Below are 19,117 nucleotides of genomic sequence, written 5' to 3'. Positions count from 1 at the left end.
AGGTCATGATCTCGGCATCCTGGGATAGCGCCCCACGTCGGTTCCCTAATCACTGGGGAGTCTGCTTCTCCCTCTCCCTCTGCCCTTCCCTTGACTCATGCTTGCTCGAGTGCTCTCTCTTTCTCAAATAAAATCTTTAAAAAAAAAAAAAAAGGAATTTCAAGACAGTAACAGCAGAGCATTAAACCAAGTATGGGGCTCTTTGGAGTGCAGGGCTCTGTGTGACCTCAGAGGTCACACACCCATGAAGCAGCCCTGAGCTCCTTCCCAGTGGTGGACAGGACAGGTGAGGGCCCTGATCCTGTGGGTTTTACACTTAATTGAGTGGAGACGGACAACAACTGAATAGACATATGATGATGATAATAATAGTGCTTTATATGTATTAAGTCATATAGTAAGTGAACAAGATAATTTCAGATATAGTAAGTGCTGGGGAGAGATTCAAGGCAGTGTGCTGGGTCCACAGCGATTGGGGCAGGGGTGGGTCTGGGTGGTCTAGAGGAGGCCTGTGTATGAGAGCGACCTGAGTCACAAGGGGCAAGAGTGGCTTCCCAGCAGAGGGACCGCCAGAAGTCTTCAGAGCAGCCTACCTTGGGTGGGTTATTTAATCTCTCTGAGCTTCAGTTTTTCATCTTAAAATGGGAATTCTAATGATAAAGTAACACCTAACTGACTATTTGCTCTGTGTCAGGCACTGGTCTAAATGCCTTATACAATAGTGACTCATTTAGTGCTCCTAATGGCTCTCAGAGATAAGTACTGCTATTATCCCCATTTTACAGAGGTGGAGACTCAGGTACAGAGAGGATGAGGACTTGCCAAGGTCGCTAGCTGGTAAGTGGCGGAACCTGGACTTGAACCCCAGCTGACTGACTCCAGAGCCCACGCTCTCCCCCCTCCACCGCCCATCAGGATGCCCCTTCGGTGTTATCAGGAGCTGCATGGATGGGTCTTTCGGGATGCATTATAGTTTCCCAAGGGGGTCTAGGGTCCTCTCCAGTCTTGTGTTACCTCTGCCCCCCACCTTCTCATGCCTGTGGGTGGTCAGAGCCAGATTCTGGGCCCGTTGGCTTGTCAGTCATCCAGTGCCATTCTGGACACATTAATAGGTACCACCTGGAATGTGACTTGGCAGTGCCAGTCCTCAGGGAGTTGATGACCATTTTAACACCCACCTGCTGACTGTCACTCATTCCACATTGAATGCAAGCTCCCCTGGCTCCTTGCAAGCCCCCACCAGGGCTGTACCTCCTGATCCATTTGGAATGGGTATTTGGGCTCCATGGAGTCCTGGTAGCTCTTTATAGAAACAGGCACCAGAGGGGGAGGAGAAGAGGGAGGGAGCGCTGCTTCAGTTTTTCAAGTTATAATGATCCCAGTAATTGAGATACCGAATTGTACATTTAAATCGCTTGAAAGTAAAAATACCGTTTTGTAATGCTGGTGTTAATAATGTAAACATTAAAAATGAATTAAATACTTAGTTGTATTGTGGGGCACGATTGCCTGATTTTTCTTCTTTCAACTTATTCAACCGGAGGAAATGATTGGCTGCCATACCCGGATATGTTACCATAAAAAGTGGGTCTGGACTTGCAAGGGAGAAGTTAGTCAGTTCGTGCCCTGTGTAAAGGTGAACTGGAAGGGGCAGGCTGGTAGTAGATTGCTGCCTTTCTCTGGAGGTGAGCTGCTTTTCAAGACTCATAGGTGTTTAAGGTGTGCTGGGGTAGGCTAATGAGGTCCTAAAGTGCAGCCCAGTGTACCCAAAGCCCCTCCACTGTGGGGAGACCTCTGTCGTCTGCCCTGGGCCCTGCCTCCCTCCCTTCACTCTAGTTGATGTCACCTCAAAGAGGCCTTCCCTGGCCCCCATTTCAGGAGTGGCCCTGCCACTCTGGATCCCTGCAAAACGCTAGTCACTATCCGACAGCAGGCCTTGACAGAGAGTCATCTCTCACTAAATGAATCTGAGGAGAACAGACCACATCAGAGTTTGGACCCGGGTTTCCTCACCTACCCATTCCCCCGCCCCCCCAACCCCCGTTGAACACCTGCCTCTGTGAGATACTCCTCTCTAGAGGTCTGAGGGAGAAAGGTGAAGGGCAAAATCAGGAGCAGGTAGATTTCTGGATTTGGTACTTGGATTAGCTCTCGAAGCTCCTGTCCCATTTCAGGGCAGCCTAGTAACAGAAGGGAGAAAGTTCTGAGCGATGCATAACGAAAAGGACCCAACCTGGCTGCAAGTCAGCCCGCCTGGCTGGTGCTCAACTTGGTATTGTCCCAGAGATGCTTTTCCCTCCCTCCCTCCCCTCTAGTTCTTGGCACCCACGCCTTCATTTTAGTTCTTTCCCGCATCTTCTGTTTTATGTTTTTGGCCACAGTGGATGCAGATTTAAATCAAAAGTCAGAAGTTTAGATCATTTTGAAGAGCTGCTGATGAGTGGTCCTGCCTTGCCATTTATTTTATGAGACTGCTTCCTGCCCTTTCCAGAATGGGCTACAAGGCTCTGTGCAGCTGGGAAGAGTGATGGGACCTGCCAGGATGCTGCCCAGAGGCCCAGGGCTTCCTGATGACATTGAGTCATGGAAAAGCTGTAATAACTTTCTGCTCTTCAGCTTCCTCTTCACTTGCACCAGGAACACTAGAGGGAGGAGGCAGGGTTGGGTGACTGTCCCCGGCTGTCCTTGGCCTCCCTGCTGGGGAGTTCGGGAGCGGGTTGCTCTTCTACAGCACCTATCTTGAGGACCAAGTGAGAGTTCCCGGGGGGCAGATGGGGCCGCTGAGGCGGGGAGACGGGAAGCCAGTCTGCCAGCACCCTGGGCTCACACTCCCTGTCTCAGGACACGGCCGGGGGGGAAGGGTCTGCATCAGAGCCCGCAGCTCTGGCACCGGCAGGCCCCTGTTGCCCCCCACGCCCCCACTCGCTCTTTATGTCTCTCCTCCCTCCTTAAATCAGGTGCCAGTTTGACATGAGGATTTTGGAGATTATAATAGAGACTGGCTAGGGTCTCATCAAACCCATTTCCTTTTCCAGGCACACAGTTAAACGATGTCTCAGCCTGCTGGCATCTGGGCAGGGCCCATGGCTGGTTCTTGTCTCTGGAATGTGGGTGTGCCTCCTCAATGCTGTGTAACTTTTAGACCTCGTGGTTGCTTGAAGGTGGTGGAGTCACAAGTTGGACGGTCCCTGGGTGACTGTGCGGAGCAGCGGCTCTCTGCTGACCTAACCTGATTGGAATGTTCAGCTACTGTTGCTTGGGGATTGTTTGTTATAACAGTTAGCCCACCCTGACTAATACCTGTGCGTTTCTCAGTTCGGAAGAGAGCTCCCCAGTCTGAGGGAGGGGAGGCCGGCCAGGAGGCCCTTCCAGGCTTCCAGATAAGAGGAAGTTGGAGAGGCGGAAGGTTCGGAGGCCCCTGACAGTCTGAAAGTGCTGGGTTTTCTCCATTTTCATCTTAATCTCTCCTGGTGCCTCTTCACATCAACCCCCGTGGCCAGCCCCCACCCCACTGTTCCCTGAGCAAAATGCCTGATTCCTGTTGCTGTGCTTGTCCATAGTACCTGCCTTCTTGATCACCTCTCAGACTTGCCTCCCTTTCAAGGCACAGCTCAGAGACCACCTCCGTGATCACCCCACGTGGCGTTGAGCCCTCACTGCCTCTCTTCTCCTGGGCAGCACTCTGCATGGCTGCACAAATGGCCCCCATGCCTTGTTGAAGCACCCCTTATATTTTCACCTGAGGGTCTTCACCTTCTCATTAAGTCATAAGGTTCTTAAGGACAATGACATGATCCTCATACTTCTTGTTTCTTGCACAGGTCCTAGCACTGTGCCGTCTGTACCAGGCACTCGGAAAATATTCATTGGTTGGGTGAATGGAGGGAAAGAAGGACAGACTAATGTAATCACAAGTGAATAAGCTCCTTGGCCAGATTTTCAAATGTCTCCACCATCTGGGCTCACTCCATTTCTCTCCTCTTCACTTTACCACTCCCAACTACCAAATCCCCATTCTGGATGGGTTGTCTGTCCATAGACTCATGAGCATGCTGGGCTTTTCCTTCCCTCCGCTCAGCCAGCCCCTTCCCCATTCTTGTCATTGTTCAGGGCCTAAGTGAAGTCTCACCTCCTCTAGCAGTTTCTGTGATGTGTGTCAGCTGTCACATGATGTGTGTTTCTCTTTTGGCTGTGGACCAACCTCTTCAACTTGTAGGATTGATCCTCTGCACCACACAGATGAATCCTCTGTGTCACTGGGTATTGTCTTTGTGCAGTTTGTTGTCAGTTCCTGTGCGGGATTCTTGTCTCCTCAACTAGAATCTAAGCTCCCAGGAGATGGATCTTCCCCAGTACTTAGCAAAAAGATCGGCAGGGAAGAGCTGCTTAGTTCAGTGTACACTTGCTGGGTACCGGATATTCAGGGCCCCCTCACCTCTTTTGCCATTTTAAAGTAAACTCCCATTGGAGATCAAATACATACATGCTGCCATCTTCTTTTCTTCCCATACCTCTCTGTTCTTCTCCCTCTGCCTAGGTTTGCAATGCTTGGGTGGACTCATTCAGTTGGGTCAGCAAAGCCTTGTGCAAATTTCCAGACGGTGGTGACTCCTCTGAGCGCACAGTCTGAAACCAGTAGCCAGCTTTGCCCCTTGCAACAAAATGCACTTTTGTTGGTGACATCTTCAGGGGCATGTGGGGAGTTCGTTTGGGCCTCAAGGGTTTGGCAGAGCAGGAAGAAGGCCTCCTGTGCAGGGCATTGTTGGATAAGGGAGGGGCTGAGGGAAGATGGGTCACATAGACAGGGGCCAGGAGAGTGATTGCAGCACAGTTAGCGACATGGGTGGCCAGCCCTAAAAGACTTATATTCTAGCTGACCCCCCCTCCCCCAGTCCTCAGGCAGGTCCCACAGCACCCAGGGCTGAGAATGGGGCCAGGAATCGGAAGCTAAGGCAGGGAGCTTCAGACTTGGTAGAACCAGATTTTTAAGCAAGGAAGTGGCCTAGAAAAAGCAGTAGTTAGGGCTCCATTTTGTCATTAGCAAATATTTAGTTTTCGGCTGACTTCCTTTTTGCCACCCAACATACTTTGACTTAATTCTCCCACCATGGGTGCAGAACATGCAAATTAATCACATCGTTACCTCAGCCAAACATAATTAGGGAAGTTAACTTGCTTTGAAATCCATATAATGTATCCTAAAATTAAACAAAAAAAATTTTTTTTTCTTTTTTTTTAATCCAGGCCTCTTTCCTTCTGTAAGTGTGGATTTTTGGACAGTTGATGGTAATTAACCATGAGAATAAAATTATTTTACTTTGCATTATAGAAAGTTCAGATAAAAGGACCACTTACGAGGTCTGGTACCTGCCTTGTAGATACATGCAAATATTTGATTAGCCACCATTTCCCCCCCGGGATCCCCAAAGGATTGCAAGAAGTCGGTGAACTGTTCTTGCTGTACACTCTCATCACCCATAAATTGGAACTGCCGTACAGTGTGATGATCAGAATAAACAAACAGAAAGGGTAATAAGGTGCACCAAGTAATCACTGGTGACCTCAGCAATTTTATTAACAAATTTATTTCCCTAATTGGGTAACGTATCTTCATGCTCGACTCAAGGGCATTGTAATAGGTTTCCACACTGCAGAAGAAGGAATTAATTAGAACTGTTTGCTCTTTGTTCCATATTTACACTTGTCCACCAGTCTTGTAAACATTGCGCCTGGTTTCCTCAGCCCTCCAGGCTTCTCTCTCCTGACTCCCCCACCCCACCCCCAAAATAAATAAATAGAAAGTGGATAGTGTAATTTAACAGCAGTGGCTCATCCTTTTGCACAGTCCACCCCTACCAGAAGCTGCAGTTCATGTTTAGAGCCGTTTTGTGGCCAGAATCGGGCAGAGGCATCACTTCCAATAGGTACTCGGACGTCTAGAAAGAGAGACCCTTGCCTCCACGGGCAAAATGGAGAACCCGGGGTCTTGATTTGCCAGGGCTGTGTCTGGATTGCCCTTGCCCATTCAGACCCTGGGTAGGAAGCTGGTGAGACGGGCAGATCTGTCCCACTTCTTCTTGCCCCACCTAAATGCCTCTTAGGAAGATAAGAGACAGTCATTCATGAGCTCTGTCTGCTCTTGGGGTGGGCAGCCCATGCGAGCAGAAAAACCATACACTCGTGAACTCACTCTTCTAGTCTTCTTCAAGTAGAGTTTTTTGCCTCACAGCTTGCCAAATCTTCAGCGTGACAACAAAAAAGCATTTTTAAATGCAAATTCTCCAGAATCTCACTGTAATGCTGGCTTCTCCCTCATGCCGCAGCCCTCCAGTGTACTCCACAATGGTGCCGTTTCACACTGACAGTCCAGCCTCCGAAGACCAGCATTAGCAGATGCCAGAGTACGGGACTTACCTCCAGAGCTGGTTTCTGTAGCCGCCATTAATATACCCTGCCATGTGTGGCTTTTGAATGTGGATATAATTATGACAAAGACATCTAACAGTGTCTGGACTAACTTGGCTACCAGTAGGTCCCTTTTGAGAGCTATACTCCAGAAAAATCTGGATAGGCCCAACAAGCCTCATTCTCCCTCTTGAATATCCTGCAGGATCTGGATGAGGTTTTCTAGGCCAAAAATATAGCCTGGATCTGGTCCATCATAAGTGGTGTGCTCGTTCCAGGAGCCTTTGTATGTTGTATGAGCAAAGTCGATCATCCGGATGTCAACTTTGGTGAGACCTCCGGAAGAGCTGCCGTGGGCCGTCTGTGGAGCCTCCTGAGGATGCAGGCCCCCTGGGGTCCTTTCTGGTGGCTCCTGCCCATCATAGATGATGAGGAGAGAGCTGGAGTAGAACCGGTACGAACTCTGGCTCCTAATGACCGAGAGGAGGGCCTGGAGCCGGTGCTGTATGGGCTCCAGGAGCTCTGTCCGGAAGCGGGTTCCGTCATGCAGGAACTGATGGAGGGCTTGTCGGAAGCCCTCGACGGAGAGTTTTCTTCCATAGTACTTGTCTTTGCAGAGAAAGTGCTTCTTATCAACTTGATAAACCTGGTAATAAAAAGAGAAAGAAGACGTGAAGAATTGCCAACTCAAGAAAAAGCTTGCAACTGCTACGGTTGCAGTGTTACAAGCTAGCATGACATATAAACAGATTTCCAGGAGATGCAGGGCAAGAATGGCTGAAATGAATGGAAGGATGATCTTTCATCAAGCACCAGAGGAACTTTCACATTTTAAAATGCTTTCTGTGCACGCCCTTAATAGGAATCCAAGCTCTACATATCCTTCACCCCACAAAGGTGACCCTCCGCCCATAAGGAAAAGCTTTGGATTGACTTTCTTGTGAATTTCCAGTGTCATCCTCCAAATCATGATTTAAACCCTGGCTCCTGGCCTTCTTCAATTCAAATATTAGCAAACCCAAGCTAGAACGCTTTAGTAGGAATCTGAGATCACAGCCAATGGCCTTGGAAAGCCAGCTAGATTCAGTTTTCCGCAGCGAAGTTTATAAAGTCCTTTCTCTGCAGATTCTAAGGAAACAGTCATGGCTCTTGGGGTAAAGCAGGGTTGACTGAAGATAAAAAGATGAAAAGCCAGGCTGGTTGAGGTAGGGATGGGGTTTTCAGGCAGCCAGTGCAGCTGAGGGGAGCCGGGATGGAACGGGCAGGTTCGCAGCAGCTCTGTGGGGCTGGTGGCTCCTCCTTGGCACCAGCTCCTCTCCCCCTCCCCTGTCATGTCTTGGCCACCAGAAGGGAGCAGATGGAGGAGATGCTGCTGGGGGGACAGTGGCAGCCGCTCCCGTTTCATTCAGATGGCACAGGCAGAGGCAGAGGCTGTACGGAGGCCAGTGGCTGGCGTGGCCATGACTTGGCTCACTTCTGTCTGGCACACCTGGGAAGGGCAGCCCATACCCGGCCAAGACAGTTTCTCAGGTCTCTCCTGCCTTCCGATTACGTGGTATGTTTGTGGAAAACCAGCGTGGGAAAAAAAATCAGAAAGCTATGATAGACTTGCTTTGGAGGGCTGGAGATGGGCTGTTAAATTAACCGTCATAAATACATGACAGGCATCACTGTCTAAATAAATGAGATCATTTTCAGAAGATTGGAAGTCCGGAGAGAGATTACATTTACACCCCAAACCATCACACTCCATTCTCTTGAGGACTGCATTCCCAGCCTTCCAGGGGACATCTGTGCAACAAATTTATAGACTCCACTCCCAGCTTCAAGGGGTGGCAGTTTCAATTAAGGAAAGCTTTAACGTGTACCGTCACACCAGTGTCTGGTTTTGCTTTGAGGAGATAGACGCTAAGAGCGAACAAGTGGGGAAAGTTTATTTCTTCCCGTTCTGCAGCCCCTGCCACGAGCCACATCAGAGCTACAAAAATGGGGTAGAGTCTGGGCAATAAAAAAATTAACCATTCCTTTGCCTCAGCTGAGCAGGCTACGACCTTCCCACTTCATTAACCAGAACAGGTAGCAAGAAGAAGCAGAAGACGTGGCGTAGGAAGAAGGAAGGGCTAATAAGAATTCAGAGAGCAGAGTGCCTTATGGCACCTGAGAAGGAGAGGATTCAGCTGTATCCTTTAAGAGACTGAAGAAGCCATGGAGTGCACAGAGAAGCTCTTTTTCAGTTCTCTCCCCAGCCCCCCCTCACACACTGTCATCAGAGGTCTGCTCTCAACGTGGACAGGCCCCACGTGGCTACTGGGAAGTTTCAGCAGCCGGAGACCCTGAGACCGAGTTTAAAAAAAAAATGGCAGCTTTTTGGCACCACTGTCCTGAAAGGGGCTCTTACAGAGATCCCAGCGTGTCCTAGAGTGGGATCTGCCCTTCCTGTGTTGGAGGGCCGTGCCCGGCTGCCTCCTGGGTGGCTGGCTCTGTGGGCAGTGGTGTCCGCTTGGGAGACACCCCTGCCCCGCAGTGCACACGCCGGACGCCCAGCCCTGCGGCAGGCCCTCTGCCACCGACCTGCATGCCACAGATGCGCACGCCCAGGCAGGCCGAGGTGCTCTGCGCACACTTCCTCACGTGGCGGGCCTTCTTCTCTTCGGACGCGTCATCCCCGTGCTGCCGGGTCCCCATCTTCAGGTCCAGGATACAGGGGTGCTTGTACTGTGACACGACGTTTTCCAGCAACAGAAACCCTGGTCACGCTAAGCTCAGGAAGGCTCTGTGGACATGAAGACTGAGGCCCCTGTGGAGGCAGTTAGCGCGCCTTGGCGGCTGCCTGGGACCCCCTCCTCTGAGCACCGTTCCTTCTCTCCCAGCTCCTCACAGACAAGCCCATCGTCCCTCTTGAGAATTCAAAGTATTAGCTTTGCAGGCTGCTTTAAGAAGTCCATTTATTTAGGGGGAGTTTATGTCTATGTGAGCTTCTTTTCCTTTTCCTTTTTGCTCTGAGGTTGGAATTTAAATGCAGGCGTGAAATCCCTGGCAGGCCGTGCCCAATTTACATTTTATGGCAGAAAATCATAAGGCTAAAACCTCGAGTCACTGAATGGGCCAATACCTTTTGGGAGAAGTGGGTTGATGTTAGCTTTGGAGATGAGTTGCAGGAATATTAATTTCAGCGGAGTAATTATGCTGCAAAAGCTTCTTAGGGATTAGGGTTGCAGATGTGTCTTAGTAAATACTGTGAAACCAGTCACCCGTTTGCGGGAAGGAGCCCAGCACTGACAAAGGGGTATTTCAAGCCTAAATGTACTCACTGAGAACATGGCAGCCTGAGGATGAGGGGGGAGCGCCTCCCCTAAAAATCCCCTGCTCGGGCACTTCCCTGAGGGGGGTACCACACCCCCTCACCCCATCAGCTCCATAGGAAGACATCTGCGGGGAGAATTTGGAGGGCTAGAAGGGAGGCTGGGGTGTGGGGAACCCACCCAGCCCTCTGAGCCCCCTGCCACCCCCACCCAGCATGGCCGTCATCATTCCTCTCTGCCCACAGAGACCCCCAGTCCAGCCCAGCCCCTCTGCCCAGGTGGCAGCGACACAGCCAGTGGCCTGGCCACGGGCACTGTGTTCAACTTAATTCCCAGTCCAACTTCCCCCATATTCTTTGATTTTTTTTTTGGAGAGATCAGATTTCTTCTAGGTCCTAGGTTTGAGGGCCTGTGCCTCGACGTCTCCCTCCTATCAGTCTCTCCCCGCCCACCCCTCCCCTCGCCCCGTGTCTGTGTCTCCCCCTTCCGCCCCTGCGCCCCTGTCTCTGTCACCTCCCTCCGGTCCCCCGCCCTCTGACAGGGATACGGTGCCGCTGGTTCTCCGGGTACTCGGTGCACAGGCGGGTCAGGTGGGCCTGGTGGCACTGCAGGCCCCACGGGTTGAAGCTCCTCCTCTCGGCCTGGTTCCCTTTAGCATCTTCCACCAGCGAGGACACCGGGGCATTGAGGTGGAAGTCAGACCTCAGGAGCGATGTGGCGGGGCTGCGGGAGAGGGAGGTGCACCACAGTCAGGGCAGCCTGGCCGGAGGGCCGGGGAAGGTGCCCGTGTCTGGGGCGGGGCTCTCCTGAGCTGGGCTCTGACACGGACTGTCCCTGGCTGCTCTCCACGCTGCCTGCAGGGTCTCGGAGTGCCCCTCCTGCCCCTGGGCACGAGATCGGGCCACACTGCAGCCCTGGCAGGGCGTCTCTCCGAACCCCAGAAGAACTCATTAGAGCATGTTGCCTCCTCAGAGGGCTGGGCGTGGGGCCGGGGGGGGGGTTAAATTCACTTGTAAGTGATCTGGGTTCCGCTTGCACTATCGAGGCGATGTGGTGTGGGAACAAGCGACCCTGCCTGGAATCAGAAGGCTGGGAGTTTAGGCTGTGAGCATGCCGTGTCGTTATTTCCTTGAGACCTCAAAAGGCCCTCAGGGCTGGGAATCCTGGATCTTTGGTCCGCCCTCTCTCCTGTCCTCTGCATCTTGGCTTACCCATCTGTGAAATGGAGATAATGCGTACCCGCTTCCTGACGCTGAGCCAAGAGGCTTAATTAGATCCGCTGTGCTCCTTGGGGAAGGGAGGTACTTTCATTGTATTAGCTCCCTTTTGTTTCCCATAAATGTTTTATAAGTCCCCAGGGGTCCTTTTCATCTGAGAAAGGTCAGCTAACATTATCAGAGGTTCTGGAGATCTCTCTGGGACCTCGGGTACCCCGAACTGCCTGGTCTCCAAGGTCCCATGGGGGGCTGCGTTGACCTCTCTCCTCATCCCTTCCTGGCCGCTGAGGAAAGGTGATTTTGGACTGCCATTAGCCACTTTTCCTTTGTGTCACCTCTTCTGGGTTTCTGCATTCCCCCCACCCCCATCTGGAGACATTGCACGGTCTCAGTGAAATCGGTATGTAATTAAACAAATATGCACCGAATGCCTGCTCTGTATAGGACTCTACGTTTGTGGCAGCCTCTGACATAAATGCGTCGGAGTCCTCCCTCTAAAAAACTGCGTGAAGGAAAATTCATTCCTTTCTTTGGTTGCATTGGTGTTTCTAGAAGGAGGCTTCCTGTGAATTTGTCACTTCCTCGGCCCTTTTGGGGAGCTGTGGACCTTGGCGCAGGTGGGAGCGGAGCTGGTCCCTGCTAGGTTTCTGTCATCCTGCCATGTGGCCCTCACCTCTCCTCGAGCGAGTGAGCCAGCTGCCACTGGGCGAGGGGGTGGGCGCCACCAGTACCGCCGGTGGTCTGCTGGAGAGTCTGCCATATGGCCACTGCCGCCGACTCCGTGGAGACCTTGAAGGGCCCCCGGTTCTCCTTCAGCGGGGTGGCCACCAGGCTGAGATGGCCTCGGCTGTCTCTTTGGAGGTGCACCGTGATGGTGCCTGCAGAGCACACGGGGGGGGGGAGATCAGACGGAATTTACCTGGTGGACACGTAAGGGGTGACATCCTTTTGAATGGTAGTTTAATGGCACTGATCAACCTCCCCCCTCCCCCTTCCCTAACTCCTCTCTCAAGGAAGAACTATGAGGACTGTTCCAGAATGAGCCCAGGGCCACGGAGCCTGCGGAAAATAGCCTTGGGCTGGTCTGCTTCATTGCATCTCTCTGCCCTTTCATGCTTTGAACAAAGCCAGCCCTGTACATTTTGTTCTCACCTTCTGGCTCCTCGGTGCACTGTGGCACATTCCCAGTCACAGCAGAGCTGTTCCAGTGGGGCCCAGCCTGGGGTCATCAGAGCTGGTCCTCCACAAAGAGGGCCCCCTGCCTCAGGGTGGCTGTGAGGGAAGCTGGGGCCCATCCCATTCCTCCCCTCTGCCTCCATCATCCTTCCTCTCCCTTCCCTTTCTCTCTGTCTGACCAGCTTCTTCCAGGAAGCCCGCCTCAGACAGCCTTCCGGGGCTTGGCCTCTGTGTCCCCTTAGACCTCTCCCCACACCCTGATCTCTGGCTTTAACACGGATGCCCACCATCTCCTTCAGTTAGACACACAGCACATGAATATTATTGACGGAACATGGTTCTGTGATAGAAGACAGGAGACTTGTGGGGTTTCTCCAGCTACAGTCACTCCTGACCATCGGTGTTTGTAATCAAGGCGTGGCAGCCTGCTCCAGTTGCTGCTTGTAAGAGTGGAGAGTGTGAGGAACCCCAGTGAACAAACGTGCTAATTGGCTTCTCCTCCGGGACATGGGCCAGGTCAGGTAATTAGGTCTGGCACGCGTGTCACCGGCTCTGTGGTCACCGTTTCGGATTTCTCGCTCTGGCGGCACAGTCTGGGTCTCCCCCCATGGGGCTCAGCGTCTGAGCTAAGTGGGTGCCCGGCCGCGCTAGAGTTCTGGTGGAGATGGAGCTCTCTACTCTTGCCGGTGGCACGGGACATAGCCCCACAAATGGCTTTGCGAGGACTGGCTCTCTAGAGTCCTTGGTTCCCTGTTCTTCCTGCAGCTGATGCCATGACTGTTCTGGTGGCTCCTTTTCCCACCAAGCCACCCCCCACCTGTCTCCGCCCTGCTTTGTGCCTGCCAGGTTGACCCTATGGGGTGCACCAGTGGCTTCCTCGGCCCTGGTTTCCCAGGGGTTGGGCCAACAGAGGACATGGGCAGGAGATGGGGTGAGGCAGGAGAAAGATCGAGGTATTTATCTCACTGGTTCCCTCCCTGCTGCAGCATGGTCCTGTCCCTCTGTGGCCTCCCTTTCCCTGTGTCCGTGACCCCATTCCCTTCAGGCCTAGGGGTGGTCACAGCCTTTCAGGGGTGCTGGTCCCTGAGTGCCTCATCACCCCCGGTCCCCTTAATCCTGTGAGCGCTTCTATGAGCCGTCCCTTTGAAAACTCTCTTTACTTAAACCCCATTCAGTATACCGCTCATTTCCTGCCGGGACTCTGACTGAGAGAAGGTGGGCTGCATGTGATCAGGTCCCCTCAGGTATTTATTTCCTCCCCCGGCCACTTGGTCACTTTCTCAGCCCAAGTGGTAATTTCTGCTGAACCAGCACTCAAGGCAGCTGATTTCCCTGCTTGCGTCCCTGCCCAGGCTGGTCAGTGCAGACGCTCATTTTCAGGGCTGCTCTATAATTCTGCAAGTTGCTCTTCAGGGCCATCTGTGCCTAGCTCAGCGGTCTCTCTGGGCTAGTCCTGTCATCTCAGATTCCTGGTGCCCTAATTTCGCAGCCTGAGAGTGACATTCAGTTCTTTCTAGCTCCTTAAAAAAATTCTGCGTTGTTTCAGCTCATCTCAGGCCCCTGAGTCCCGGGAATGAATGATACTGCTGCTAATACTGTACCTGAACCTGGCGTTTTGTCGTTTACCTGAACCGGGCATGCCCACCAAGGGGCTCTGCTCGTGAGAACAGGGGGTTGATGGCAGGTCAGGAAAAGAGCTGCGTTGGTCATAATCACTGCCGTGTGCCAGCTTCCGGGCCTTTCGTCTGTTACCATGGAGTGATGGCAGGCCTGCGAGGCCCTTGCCTGTAGTCACCGAGACTCAGGAGATGGAATGATGTGCCCAAGGTCACATAGTAAGGGGTGGAGCTCTGAGAAAGGCCACAGCAGACGTGGCTATGGAAGAAGGAACAAGCTGTAACACGGAGCCAAGGGCTTTATCTGGAGACTCCGGTGTGGTCACGCTGTGTTTACTTGTGTGGGGATGAGGCACGCTCCTGTCTGTCCTTATCACGTTTGCTTTGGCCATTGTGTTCCGTGGGAGCGAACAGAGAAACCTGTTTTGGGAGGATCATCAGTACAAAGGGTCGAGAGTGCCAAGAAGCCCAAGGACGTGGTGTCTACCTTTCCGTTCCTATTTCCTCAGGCAGGAGGGCTGGTGTGCTTGTTCTGGGGAGGAGGGCCCACCTGGAAGCCAGCACCAGGCCCCAGAGCCCACCCCTTGCCATGGGGAAAGGAGAGTGCGCTGGCCTCCTTGCTTGTCCTTGGGGAGCTTGGAGCCTCCTGGCTGCTGGGGAGCCCAGGACGGTGTGCCAGCCAAGGGCGAAGCCCTTTTGGGTCTTTTGTAAAGTTCAGCTCACCATCTGACCTTTCCCGCTGTGGGACTGTGGTGACACGCTCGCCAGAAACCACTGTCTCTGGGAGCCCCAGCCCCACAAGGCCTCCCTGGAAGGACAAGAAATGTGACCTTCCCCTGCTTCTCTGGGCTCCAGCTCTTGTCTGATCTCATCAGATTTGAGTGTCTAAATAAATGGAGGCAAGCAGGGGTGCAAAATAACCCAAAACCAGTAAGATCCAAAAATCATTTCTATTTCTCATATTGTCAGAGCTACCCAGCCAGACTTCGTGTCCCTGCTCCGTCTTCCCGCACGCCTCTGGCTCTGTGTCTCCACCTATCCGTCTTCTCTCCCACATCCCTCTCCAGCGCAGCCCAGACCTTGCTCTGAAGCCCGAGACCCATAGCAGATAGCCGCCCTGCAAACGGTCTCCAGTTGCCAGCTCTTTACTGCAGCAGCCTGTCAGTGGAATCCAGACCCCTTGGGACTTGGATTGGTTTTTAGTCAATTGTGTTGGTCCCAGCGTGGGACCAACTTGCTTTGTGTGTCCATGGGGCTAGGCCTGGAGGGATGTGGGCTCCCAGCACTCTGCCGACTCTGCCTGGGGCAGGGGGAGGAGCAGGGGACAGCTTCGTCTGCCTGCTCCCAGCCCTCCCCAGGCACCTCAACCTGCAGTCAGGCCAGCTGGGCAGACAGGAGTGCTTACAGCCACAACTGCCATGCCCAGAGCATCTCAGCAATTTCGGTTTGGCTAAGCAGTTCCCCAGTCTCCAGGAATATTCTGTCATGTATTTATTTTTAAGCTCATGAGAGCATTTATTCACATACTCAGGAGTATGTCCTTGCTCACCCAAGGCTGACAGGTACACTGGGAGGCAGAGGGACGCAGCCCCAAGATGTTGCCATGCCCGAGGAGCCCAGCAAAAGGTCCGGGCAAGCTCCCGGCATGGGGAGGCCACCCTTAGGAGTGACGTCCCTGTCCAGTGCTCCCTGATGCCATCACAGTGCAGGGTGGTGAGAAGGGAGAGGGTGTGCTCCATGGCACTCAGTGGCCACTACAGAAATAGCCCCTCTCTCTGCGGCCCTTCCCAGGGGGAGAGAAAGGGAGTCCCTGCTGTGGCAGCCTGACCTGAGGTCACTTGTTGAGTGACTCTGGGCAAGTCACATCCCCTCCTTCATTGGGCCACAGACCCTCTGAGCGCCGGCATCCGAAGAGCCCATCTCGTGGGTAGCAGTGGCTGGTGCAGTGGGCCTGGGTGGCCAAGAGCCCACACTTGGGAGCCAGACCTCGGACCTTTAATCGTGGCTCTGCCTCTCACTGGCTGTGTGGCCTCAGGCAAGTCATGTCACCACTCTGGGCCTCCGTCTCCTCACCTGTGAAATGGGGATAATAGTAGTGCCTGCCTCGGAAAGTTGTTACGAGGATTGACTTGATACAGGGGAACAATTTACAGTTGTGTTTGGCACTGAGTGAATGCTGAGGGTTAGCTGAGACCACTTTTCTTATCCGGTGAAGCAAGAAGCCTGTGCAGCCTGGGAGCCCTTGAAGGGACCATTTCCCGTCTGAACCCTGACCTCAGCTACCTGCTCCAGGGATCTGAGAGTGTGAGGGTCCTGGTTCTGGGCCTTTCTCTACTGTCTCCCTAGATGTGCATTTCCTTAAGTGGTGCCTGGCCCTTGGCACTCCACAGACCGCCTTCTGGCTGTTGAGTGAATCCACATTTCTGCACCACGGAATCCTCATGTTTGGGTGTCACCCAAGTCTGTGGGCTCTACCTCACCCTCACCCTCAGCAGGGCTGTGTGGTCTCCCCTGTGGGGTGTCCTGTGGTTCCCTGACCCAGCCCCCTCCCGACTTGTGTGGAAACACCGTCTCCTGGGTGAAGCCCCAAGGCAGAGCCTGGAACATGCTCTGTGGCCATTGGTATGTGTAGCTGGGGTGCCTTGGCTTAAGTTAATCTATCAAGTTAGCAGAGCCCTAAGGCAGGCAGTACCAGGGATGGGCCCGATCGGGCCTGCGGGGCAGGGTAGAGTAGGGGTCTGGACAGTAGACCGGTGCCTGAGGGTGCCCGAGAAGGGTGCCATTCTCCCCCACCCAGAGGAATGGGCACGTGTAGATAGGACACAGGAAAGGTACCGGGATGGGGTCCTGGAGACCACGCAGCCTCTTTCACTTTCCTGCTCTGCCTGTGGCTGCCTTGGCAATCTGTCTCAGCCCCAGAGCTGTGTCCAACAAGCGTGAGATGCTGCAGGCGGGAGGCCACCCCACGCAAGACCCTGCCAACCCCTTTGCTAGGTTGAGTTCAGTTGCGAAAGGACAGACATTCATTCCAGTGGGCACTCTGACGAGCTGGGCAGTGACCCACAACTGATGGGCGACCCTGGCCTGTGGCCCCAGAGGCCCCAGGGGAGGCCTGCACAGGCTGCACACCGGCCACCCGGCCCTCTCTCGCAGCGTGTGATGCTCATGGGTCTCGTCTCAGACTCTCGGAAGGTCTTGGCAAGGCGGGACTGAAGTGGTGCTTGGGGCTCAATGCCTTGGCCCCCTATCAGTGAGTCTCAAGCTGGGACATGCTGAATACAGATTCCTGGGCCCTGACCCCAGGGGTTCTGGTTCACAGGTGTGGAAGGGAGCCTGGGAATCTACATGTGAACCCCTACCCCAGCCTTGATCAATCCCAGAGCCCACTCTGAGAAATACCCATAGAGCTAGGCCCCACCCTTCCCAGTTATTTGATCTTTGAAATGCAAGTGAGTTTTTGACTGATTTGGATGCTATAATCACTTTTACTACAGATGCTTATTCGAGGGCAAAAGCTTGTAGTCACAACATTCAAAGACCTTTAAAAGAGGTCTTTTCTCTGGGCACTCATCCCATTGAGGGGCTGGCGGCTGGCAGTCATGCCCTGAGCCCTGTGAGCCGCATTTACTGAAGGCCGGGTGTGGACAAAAAGCCTGCCCCCTGGATGCTGGCCTGCTGCCCAGAGTGCCCCTGCCTGCAGGCCCCCAAATGGTGGCCCTGCCCACCCAGACTTCACTCCCCAGAACCCACCCTGGACTCAGATCAGAACACACATGCTCTGTGCCCCACTCCCCCACCTCTACCGGGAAGGCAGCCTGTGGCCCTGGTTTGGCCACTAGAAGAGGATGAGGAATTCTGGTTTCCTAACCGTGTCAGGTCCCAGCTCCTTCCCGCCCTGACCCAGGCCTGAGGCTCCTGCCACCCGCCTGGGTCTCCGGAGGGAGGGGAAGGAGGCCTTGGCCTGCCCTGTCTGTCCCAGCCCTGGTCACAGGACCCAGCCATGGCGCTCCTGAAGCACGGAGCAGATACCCTAGCAGGGCAGCGTGGGGCCGGGGTATCATTTTATTCCATTCTCAGTTCCTCGAAGCCTAGTGGCTTGAGCTTATTTGTAGGGATGTCAAATGGCATTAGACTCCAGGCCCAGAGGCTCGAGAGTTCAGAGAAACTAGGACAGCGAAGGCCAATCGGGCTGTGGGAGAGGGGCTTGTCTCCATGTCAACCCTCACCCGCAGCACGGTGCCCAGGGAGGCGATGCGGGGCGCGCACACGAGCCCGGCCTGGTATGGTGGGCACAGAGCCACGGCTTGCTGCCTGGACACTCACCCTTGTACTGCGGAGTGAACCGCTTCATGGCCAGAGGCAGCGATTCGTAGAACCTCTGCTCCTGGAAGATGAGGGGCTTGCACACGGTGTGCTCGTCGTACTTCATCACGCTCAGGTGCCCCCCGACCTGGTGCAGGAAGGGCTCTAGCCGCACACCCACTCTGGCATCCCCAGCATCCGTGCTGTCCTGCACGACCATGTGTCCGCGGGGGGAAGGCCTGGGGTAGAAGTGGCAGCTCCCGGACAGGAGGAGGGGCTGTCAGTGGTCCTCAGCTCTTGCTTTCTTGGCCTCTATCACTGTCAGAGCACAGCTGTCCCTCTGTCTGTCGGCCTGGGAGGGGGCCCCTGGAAAGCACAGGAGGAAGGTGGAAATAGTGTGAGGGAGATGGGGTGATGGGAGGAGTGGAAGTACCCGCAGTTCCTAGCCACAACCCACCGGTAGTTGAACAAGACCGTAAAGAGGCATCAGTCACTTCTAGAATAATCTGTTATAAGGAACTAGAAATGGTGGTTGCTCCAGGGAGCCAGGATGAGAGGTAGACTTTTCTAAATACTGTCCTGTGCTTTTGAATTTAAATATTAAAACATTTTTTTTTAAAAATCAAATAATACAACCATAGGCTTCCAGAGCGCAGAGACTGTGTCTTAACTCCTCATACCATGTTTCCTGCCTGCCTCTGGGAACATTTGTCGCAGGCCCAAGAGGAGAGCAGAGTCCCTGTTGTCAGGGCACTCGGCCTCTTGCAGGGGCTCAGGGGGTACAGGAAAGCTTCACTTTGGTACAGCACAGCTGTGCACATGAGTCTGCATTATGGCTCCACGACATAATTGCCATGTGACTCTGAGAAGTTACCAAACCTCTCTGGGCCTCAGTTTCTGCATCTATAAAATGAAATAGTAAGGATACTTACCTCATGCACGTAGGACAAAATTGAGATACAGCCCGTGAAAAGGTTAGCCAAGGGCCCAGAGCTAAGTACTCAATAAATGTGATTTATCATAATTATTTCTAGTGTTATTGCCAGGGTGGTCATATCTTCCCAACAGCTCTGGGTTGTAAAGAAGGCAGTGTTTCTCA

At 53.4% G+C, this 19,117-nt stretch overlaps 1 protein-coding gene across 1 annotated transcript; it reads right to left on the bottom strand.

Annotated features, from left to right (window-relative positions):
- Positions 1-6,583: 6,583 nt before the first annotated feature.
- IP6K3 (inositol hexakisphosphate kinase 3) lies at positions 6,584-18,238 on the bottom strand. The gene is made up of 5 exons (XM_021684579.1): positions 18,040-18,238; positions 11,598-11,802; positions 10,255-10,430; positions 8,977-9,152; positions 6,584-7,051 (listed from the first exon to the last, which is right to left on the bottom strand). The coding sequence occupies exons 1-5, from the start codon at positions 18,236-18,238 to the stop codon at positions 6,584-6,586; spliced, it is 1,224 nt and encodes a 407-aa protein (XP_021540254.1).
- Between the last annotated feature and the right edge of the window lie 879 nt (positions 18,239-19,117).

Source organism: Neomonachus schauinslandi, chromosome 8, assembly GCF_002201575.2.
Source record: "Neomonachus schauinslandi chromosome 8, ASM220157v2, whole genome shotgun sequence".
Lineage (NCBI taxonomy): Eukaryota > Metazoa > Chordata > Mammalia > Carnivora > Phocidae > Neomonachus > Neomonachus schauinslandi.
This window is presented reverse-complemented; position numbering and strand designations above follow the sequence as displayed.

What these genes read in the sequence shown, in the direction of transcription:
- IP6K3 (XM_021684579.1), bottom strand. Translation starts at nt 18,238, where the DNA reads ATGGTCGTGCAGGACAGCACGGATGCTGGGGATGCCAGAGTGGGTGTG. An exon ending in GTTCACTCCGCAGTACAAGG is followed by an intron (nt 11,803 to 18,039) that starts GTGAGTGTCCAG and finishes TGTGCTCTGCAG; the next exon opens with GCACCATCACGGTGCACCTC. An exon ending in GCTCACTCGCTCGAGGAGAG is followed by an intron (nt 10,431 to 11,597) that starts GTGAGGGCCACA and finishes CCTCTCCCGCAG; the next exon opens with CCCCGCCACATCGCTCCTGA.